This window comes from Mus pahari, chromosome 14 (genome assembly GCF_900095145.1).
Source record: "Mus pahari chromosome 14, PAHARI_EIJ_v1.1, whole genome shotgun sequence".
In the NCBI taxonomy this organism is placed as follows: Eukaryota; Metazoa; Chordata; class Mammalia; order Rodentia; family Muridae; genus Mus; species Mus pahari.
In genome coordinates this window covers 41039686-41048835 of record NC_034603.1, presented here as the reverse complement: position 1 = coordinate 41048835, position 9150 = coordinate 41039686, and the positions used below count along the sequence as shown (strand labels likewise).

The window sequence follows — 9150 nt, the reverse complement described above, 5'->3', positions numbered from 1 at the left end:
TTTATTAATTTAGGGTTGGGCTCAGTGATACAATGCTTGACTAGATGAGACGCTAGGTTCCAATCCTCAGGATAGGCTAAAAGGTAGGAGAGGGGGACAGAGGAATAAAGGAAGGAGGGTTGGAGAGGATACGGAGGAGGAGAAAGAAGGAGAAAGCTGGAAACCACTGAGCTGAAGTTACAGTGGAAAAAAGTATTCTTTTAAAAGAAAAGAAAGATGCAGACATGATCTTTTAAAAACAAAAGTCACTGAGGCGCCAGGATGGGTTGGCACCCAGTGGGGACCTCCCCTTCTCAGAGAGGGGGGGATACGAAGTGGGGATCTATTATTAGAATGTAAAGTGAATGAATAAATAAATTAATAGGAAAAAGAGAAAAAGTCACACAAAAGTTTTGTTTGTTTGTTTTACTTTCAACATTTCATTTGTTTCAAAATGTTATTACAGCCAAAACAGTGGAATTAGCTGCATATAATAAGCTATGCACACACATACACTTGTCAAGTTATGGGGAACAAAGTTTATTTTGGTAGGTAGTGTTAACAAGAATTAAAATTGCATACGTTAGTAACCTAACTCAGTTTAGTACAAGTCTGACACGTTTTCTTGCTTTCCCGTGCTCTGCTAAATCACCATACCTAAACTGTTTTCAAACACTCAAATTTAATTTTACTCTCTTTGCCTGTATTCTGATTCCAAACAAAACTCTGCATAAGCCTCTCCACTACCCGGTCCATTTCATCATCACTGGCATCCAAATATGGATTTCAGTCCCTGATAAATCTGCTGCGGGTTCTTCATGATCTGAAAAAACAATCTTCCCTTTCAGCTAATTCTTGATATTCATCTTGGTCTTCAGCCACTGGACTGATCTACCTCAGGGGTCCAGAGCAAGACCCCTCTAGCTCCAGGGGAAGATGTATCCACTCCTAGAACAAAGTCCCAAAGGGTTCCACCCAGTTCTCAAGATAAAATCCCATAGCCATCGGTGGCTGAGCCCAAATGATGTGGCTCCTGCACCTAAGGTCTACACTGTCCGCAGACGCTTCTGCATTATATCCATCAAGTCATTCTAACTATCCTGAATCCCATGGGGATGGGTGTGAGGGGTTTCCCACGCATCAGAATGTGTTCAATGTTTTCCGAATCATCTCCTAGAGCAGCTTAGGAAATTTGAAGTAAAGACCAAACAGCTTAAAGAAACCCAAACTGGGTTAAAACAATAGATGCCTTGCAAGAACTGTAAGACTTACTATCAACAGGCCAGTCTTTCCCAGGTTTCTCTCATAGGAGAGCTTATCCGTGTATCAGACTGGCAACTTTCTCCCTCCAAGTGTTGCCTCAAAGATGTGGGCACGCATGAAGTGAGGCTCAAGCTGCTCCCTGTGTACGTGCGGTTTCCGGGAGGCCCTCCAAATCAGAGGAACCCGAAGACAGGTTTCAAGAGCAGATTTTCTTCAGGGTGGTCTGTAGTAATTGCTGCTGAGTGCCCCACACACAGTGTCAAATGAAAAAGAAATCGGTAGTCATCTAACGATCACACAATGTTTTCTGAGCTGAGCTACAAGGAAAGCAAGCAGCCCAGGGCCCACAGCAGGTAGCCAGAAGCTGGCAGGGCTCCCTTCAGACAGAAGTGGCCTGCATGCCCCAGGCCTGACTCAGCAGTAAAGATGGGTTTACAGTCAGACAACCTGGGGTCAAACCCGGGTCACACTCTTTGCTGGCTGTGTAACTCGCTGTCCGAGCCTTGATTCTCTCCATTTATAACGTCCGGCTAATAACAGCTTCCTCCTGAGCTGTTAGGAAGCTTAAAGGCTAATGCATATCAAGCCCTTTCATTAACACTCCAGCCATCCTAGGGGGCGGTCTGTATTCCTCCTCACTCACCTGCCCTGTGGGCTGTGCACACCTCGCTTTACCCATGGGCACCTCAGGGGTCTTGGCTCCTCCACTAGGCCTTACATGTGGGGTGGGCATATTGCTGAAGAACATGAAAGAGGGTCTTGGTACTCCCTCTAGAGAGTAGAATGTCCCCGACGGGCTCCTAAATTTAAACAGTTGGTCTCCATCTAGTGACACTTTTTTAGGGGGTTAAAGATCCCTCTGGGCATGGTGCCTAGCTTGTAGAGGCAGAAACCCCCACACTTTAACTGGTAGACACTGCCTGCCTGGAGTCTGGCCCCAGAAAGCTGTCTTACCTGACACAGACTTGTAGAACCTGACTCCCGGTGATCCAGGAGCCCTTACACTAAATAGTCAGTCTCAAGAAAGACCACCGAGCCTTCAAGATGGCTCAGCACATAAAGTCTTCTGTCTCCAAGTCTGAAGACCTGAATTTGAGCCCCAGGACCCACAAGGTAGACGAAGAGAACTGACTCCCAGAAGTTGTCCTCTGACCTTCACACTTGTGCTGTAGTTAATAAATAAATAATTTACAGTAGGAAAAAAAGAAAGAAAAATAAAATGAGAGAAGACATCAGATGCTATCAACTTACTACTTAACAAAATAATGAGATAACCTCATTATCCTTTTGAGATATGGGCCCCACACAAACCGCACACAAGATAACTTTCTTCCCTGTAACTGTAAAGAGAAAAACAAACTCTCAGTCCCTCAATAGAGTGATATCTCTCTCTCTCTCTCTCTCTCTCTCTCTCTCTTAGAACTTACTCTTAGTTGGGCCATGGTAGTACACACCTTTAATCCCAGCATTTAGGAACCAGGTGGATCTCTGTGAGGTCGAGACCAGCCTAATCTTCATAGTGAGTTCCAGGACAGCCAGGGTTACATAGTGAGACCCTGTCTCAAAATCTCTCAGACACTGAGCCACCAACCAGGCAGCGTGCTTGAGCTGGTACGAGGCCCCCAACACATATACAGCAGAGGACTGCCTGGTCAGCCTGGGCCTCAGTGAGAGAAGATGCACCTAACCCTTGAGAGACTTGAGGCCCCAGGGAGCGGGGAAACCAGGAGGGGTGGGGCGTGGGGGCATCCTCTTGGAAACAAGCAGGGATGAAGAAGAATTGGGATGAGGAACTGTCAGAGGGCAGATGGGGTCTGGGAGTGGAGACTGGACTGTAAAAAAAAAAAAAATTAAAGATAATTTAGGAAAATAAAATAATAATAGTAGTAGTCTCACTATCTCCATCTCCTTACACTTTACACTCTTTAATAAATCTTTGTGCCTGCTCTGCTCTGGTAAATATGTTTACCCCTTCTCCCTTGGCTCGTCACAGCTGTTCACTGAACAACACAGCTGTCAAGTTAGGTCCAAGAAGCAGCAGGCCTCTGTGGCTTCTGGTTCAAGCTCCTGCCTTGAGTCTCTGCCTTCCCTTGATGATGGACTGTAACCTGTAAGACTAAGAAAACCCTTTCCAGGCTGGTGAGATGGCTCAGTGGGTAAGAGCACCCGACTGCTCTCCCGAAGGTCCGGAGTTCAAATCCCAGCAACCACATGGTGGCTCATAACCATCTGTAAAAAGATCTGATATCCTCTTCTGGAGTGTCTGAAGAAAGACAGCTACAGTGTACTTACATATAATAAATAAATAAATCTTAAAAAAAAAAAAAAAAGAAAAGAAAAGAAAGAAAACCCTTTCCTCCCCAAGGTGCTTTTGATATAAATGTTCTTATCACACAGACAGAGAGGGGGAGAGAAAGAGAGAGAGAGAGAGAGAGAGAGAGAGAGAGAGAGAGAGAGAGACAAATAGACTAAACAGGGAAACACCTAGCAACACCAGCCCAATTACTATCTCCAAGTTAATACTTGTTATAAAGCGTATTTGCAGACACATACACAGTTTATTTTATTAATTACAAGACTAACAGCAGTAGGTACCTTTAGCACTGCACAGAGTGGGACAAAATTATGATTACAACAAATGAAAGATCATTGAAATTTTTCTGCATGTCCTTTGAGTGTGGCTCTATATTTTTATTTAAACAGCAATGAAGCTACTGTTTGGGGGGAGGACAGATATTTTACACTGAAGGGGAACATCACATCTGGAGCAACCTGATTCTGGTAGAATTGATAGTGAGACTGGTGAACCCCAGTGTACCCCCACTTTCTCTGGGTTTGCCAAATGACAAAACCCTCCAAAACCTCCCAGGTAAGATACTCAGCAGAGTGTAGGGGAGAAATGGTCCAGCATTTCATATCAAAGCAAGTAGTTAAAGGTTGTCTGCTTGGACTCCATTTGTTCATAGTCCCAGCCATCCAAAAGTCAAATAAAACCAGGGTCTGGCATGTGTCCAAGTAGAGATTTGCCATCCATTCTGTTTAATAAAGCCAGTAAAGAGTTGAAAGCCAAATGTTTGAAGATCATGGTTAGATCCACATCTCGCTTCCCACACACCTCCCACCTTCCCACAGCAGGCCCAGTCCTAGGGACATGCCTAGGCAGGCAGAGTGGAGCCAGCCAACATCAACCCTGCTCTGATGCTCCCTGAACAGATCCTTCCCCCTCGGGAGCAATGGGCCATCCAAAGACTCAGCATTGGCCCCTGCATGGTGTCCCTCATTTCTCCCCTGGGGCCATGGAATCCTTGAAGACCTCAGCATCCTCTGGCTTAAGGGATCCCGTATAGTGCTTCAGTTGAACTTCTTCCGGCTGGGTGCTGTGTCTATCTCGAGTGCTTGCATCCCTCAGAAGGGGAACCAGGGCAAAGTTCTTCCAGTTTCTCCCTGAAACTGAAAGGCAGCATGGAATTACTACCTTGGATGCAACAAAACAAGCACGATTGCTCACAGGCCTCACATCTTCAGGTGAAAGGAGACCTGGGCAATCAAAGTTCCTCTTTACAACAAACAGACCATGACTGAAAATCACAAGTGAATACAAAGCAGAGATCCATGGGTCACAGAGAGCCCAGCCCCACTGAATATATTATCAACACACCTACACCTAAAGCTCAGGGAACATTTTGGAAGAGGGGGCTATGATGGTTTGAATAGGAATGGCCCCCACAGACTCATGTCCATAAGGAATAGCACTATTAGGAGGCGTGGCCTTTTTGGAGGAACTGTGTCACTGTGGAGGTGGGCTTTGAGGTCATACATGTTCAAGCTACACCCAGTGTGTCATGCAGTCCCCTTCTGCTGCCAAAGGATCGAGATATAGAACTTGGCTAGATCATGGCTCCTTCAGCACCGTGTCTGCCTGCATGTTGCCAGGCTTCCTGCCATGATGATAATGGACTGAACCTCTGAAACTGTAAGCCAGCCATAAATTAAATGTTTTCCTTTCTAAGAGTTGTCTTGGTCATGTTGTCTCTTCGTAGCAATAAAACCCTAACTAAGACAGAAGTAAAGACTGTAAGAGCCAGAGGACCAGGAAGTCTGCTATGAGACTGTCTCCTAGAAATGGCTGCCTAAATAAGACCCAAACAATAGCAATAGACAGGATAATACAGAGCAGGAAACCTCACAGAGTCTCACCACTGGACAGAGAACTACAGGCAACTAATGACTGCTGAGAAGGAGAAATAGCCTCTCCCATCGACAAGAGTCCTAACTGGTTATCCAGTACAAAGTAGTTAGCTTTGAAATCAAAAGCAGACTCAGCAAGTTATATTTGTGTATATATGTGTATGTGTATATGTATATGTGTATGTGTACATGTATATGTAAATGTATGAATGAAAAAGAAAGGTTGGAGGAAGGGACATGGGTAGAAGTTGGGAAGAAGAAAATAAAGTTATTATATTTTCATTTCAAAACCTATCTTTAAAAAAAAATCTTAGCCAGGTGTAATGGCACAAGCCTTTACTCCCAGCACTCAAGAAGCTAAGACAGGAGGCAGAGGCAGGCAGATTTCTGAGTTCGAGGCCAGCCTGGTCTACAAAGTGAGTTCCAGGATAGCCAGGGCTATACAGAGAAACCCTGTCTCAAAAGAACCAAAAAGAAGAAGAAGAAGAAGAAGAAGAAGAAGAAGAAGAAGAAGAAGAAGAAGAAGAAGAAGAAGAAGAAGAAGAAGAAGAAGAAGAAGNGAAGAAGAAGAAGAAGAAGAAGAAGAAGAAGAAGAAGAAGAAGAAGAAGAAGAAGAAGAAGAAGAAGAAGAAGAAGAAGAAGAAGAAGAAGAAGCTAAGACAGATGGATCTCTGTGAGTTCAAAGCTACCCTGGTCTACATAGTAAGTTTCAGGATAGCCAGGGCTACATAGTGAGACCCTGTCTGGAATAAAAATAAATAAATCTCCAAGCTCTTAGATCCATGAAGTTTCCTCTTCTTTGACTGTTGAGCTCATCCACCCAGGTAATAACTTACACTTCCTTTCTCCCCCAGGCCCTGGTAAGCCTGATAACTCATGAATCTATCTCATACCTGTTTCAGGTTTCATTGCCACTCTGCCCAAATAGGAGGGTAGAGAGATTTCTGCAACACAGATCCACATTGGGCAGTCCTAAAGTGATGAACAGCAGCCAAAAAAATCAGGACTTAGAGTCAAGGTCCCACCAGGGCATAGAAGAAAATGCCAAGGGAGACATGGTGACACTGGGCTACAAATAAGAACTTTGGCATGACCTAAAGTCCCAGGGAGCTCTTAAGGAAGACTCAGTTACCACTGCCTGTTGAGATCCCAACTAATTGGCTGGGAAGTAGAGACACCCAGTTTGGGAACTGCTGACCTAGCCAGTTCCAGGGTCTCCAGAGGTAGCTGAGGTTCCCACCACCATTCATCATATACTAATACCAAGTGTTGGGCCAGAGGGTTTGGGACAAAGGCAAGAGGTCCCCACAATTCTCTTCTGATCAGGAGCCCTTGCTTTCAAAAGCCCACACAAAACACTGGACAAAGCCAGCTCCTAGTTCAGGATTCTCAAAGTGACCACTGGCTCTAAGACCCACCTACAGGGCCCTAAAATCACAAAATAAGGTTATAATATAACCTTATTTGTACCCCACCATCACATTGAAGATCTACCCACTCCCCTTTAGGAAGCCTTGCCTCAGCCCAGCCTTGTGATTCCATTGATTCCCTCCTGTGAGGTCAGTGAACCTGCCTGAGCACCGCCCCAAGGAACCTGCTAAAAGTTCAGCTCAGTTTGACTTGTTATACCTGTGGAGAAGCCATTCACCGAGGCTCCCACACACACTTCCTAGTTCTTCCAGTTCCCAGCTTCCTTCCCTGACCTTTCTCCCCTGAATTCTCTTCTCCCACATCTTCCTAGCACATGCAGCTTGGTGAGAAGGGGTCCCCGTTACCTAAAGTATCTGACTAGCATCACTAGAGTTTCTACTGTTACAAGAGTGAGAAAGCAAGTAGTAAAGTCTAATGCGGCACTCCCCGCCCCCGATTCTGTTCCAAATGACTGCTCTAACTGGACAGCAGTTCACTGAGAGGTACAGGGTAGGAGCCATAAGGTCCTCACGCTCACAGATGAGCTCCAGGGAAAGCATAAATGTTCAACACTCAGGGCTGTCTCCTCAGCAGAGCACATAAATATCTGTCTTCCACCCAGAAGGCTGGGCTGGGTGTCGGTAACAGCCTGGTGACCTGTGCTATCAGTAGAGTCAGGCCACACCCAAACTCCCCAGACTATTATGTTTATCCCAGACTCTTCCTCCATAGACCTTTATCTTGAGCATTGTTTCTCAGTCAACAGAACCCATCCCTAAGGGAGATGTCACCTGTATTTTGTAGTTTGGTGACCTCTAGGATGACCTAGACCACAGCAGATTCTCCCCTACACACTTAATCTATAAAACCCATTCTTAGCCGGGCGTGGTGGCGCACGCCTTTAATCCCAGCACTTGGGAGGCAGAGGCAGGCGGATTTCTGAGTTCAAGGCCAGCCTGGTCTACAAAGTGAGTTCCAGGACAGCCAAGGCTATACAGAGAAACCCTGTCTCAGAAAAAAAAAAAAAAAAAACCATTCTTATGGAACAGGAAATGTGTTAGTCACACCTTTAGCTTTATTGTGATAACTGTCACCAGGAAACTACTCCCCCTCCCCATGATCCTGCACTTAAATAAACTAAAATAAGCTCCCCAGTGTCAGACTCACCCAACAAAGGCTAACTAAGTAGGAGAATCATGGTAAGCCACTCAAATCACCCACAAAGCTGTCTTTGAGTAGATCTGACAGCGTTAGCACACCTAACAAATTGAAGGGAAGATAGTGAGCAAGGGTGATAAGGTGGTCCAGGGAATTGCATTCCTAGGAAAGTCACAGAACTGCAGGGGGCCTGTGTGAAATTAACAAAGCCCCAGAGCAGGGAACGGATATCTAAAAGTGAGCCTTCTTTTTTCTGTACTAGAGATGGACTCACATGCTAAACAAGTGTTCATCCACCACTGAGCTACATCGCCAGCCCCCGAGTGAGCCTTTGATGAAATAGATTTCCATATCCAACTGTAATAGATGATCTTGACTGGACTGTCATGCTCATGACAACCATAAGCTGAGCAAAATTCCATTCAGCAGATGTGTTTAGGACTGCGGTGACAGAGGTGAGCTACTATAAACCTTGAGAGGAGCCCCATGAACACCCTATCTCTCTGCTTAAGAGACAACCTTACCAACAACAGTACAGTCAGCAGCCATCCTATAGCACATGAAATTCCCCCCTAAGCTAAAGAGAAAGCAGCTGACACGGCTAGAATCAGAAGAGCAGAACACAGGAGAACACTGGGGGACCGGTTGGTTTGAGGGTTGGGTGGTTACCCACAAGTCCTTGGCTGAGATTTAGACACTGCTTGCTAATGGTGAGAGTACAGGAGGCTTAGCAAGGATGCCTGCAGTGAGGTTGGAAGTGAGGTGGACACACTTAAGCTTGAGTGCAAGAAGGGAGCATGGACGGAATGCCAAGTCACCCTTACACTCACTTACACACGTACACGCTTAAGGTGATTCCTTAATAACTGAAGTATCTTTGAGGGAAGACAAGCAAATCCAGGTTCCACGGTATCTTATCCACAATGCCCTGCACACAATCTGAAAGTTCTGGGCCTAAAAGGGAAACCAGGGCAATGTGGTCCTCTGTCACAAAAAAAAAAAAAAAAAAAAAAAAAAAAAAAAAAAAAAAAAAAAGAAGTAAGAAGGCAAGAAAGCAAAGATGGCCCAGATGTTGGAATTAGCTATGGCAGCTGACTCCAGGGCCTTGTGCTTACCAGTCTGAGAGTGCCACCTCTGAGCCAGTCCACCCCT

General features: G+C 45.4%; 1 protein-coding gene across 2 annotated transcripts in view; it reads right to left on the bottom strand.

Annotated features, from left to right (window-relative positions):
- Nucleotides 1–3701: 3701 nt before the first annotated feature.
- Trpv1 (transient receptor potential cation channel subfamily V member 1) overlaps nucleotides 3702–9150 on the bottom strand; it is a 27261-nt gene continuing 21812 nt past the window's right edge. The window contains exon 16 of one of the 2 annotated variants that reach the window (XM_021212837.1): nucleotides 3702–4692. In XM_021212837.1, the coding sequence (XP_021068496.1) occupies nucleotides 4520–4692 (173 nt within the window). In that variant the 3' untranslated portion in view covers nucleotides 3702–4519. The remainder of the gene's footprint in view (nucleotides 4693–9150) is intronic. The other variant, XM_021212838.1, reaches the window with a different exon arrangement.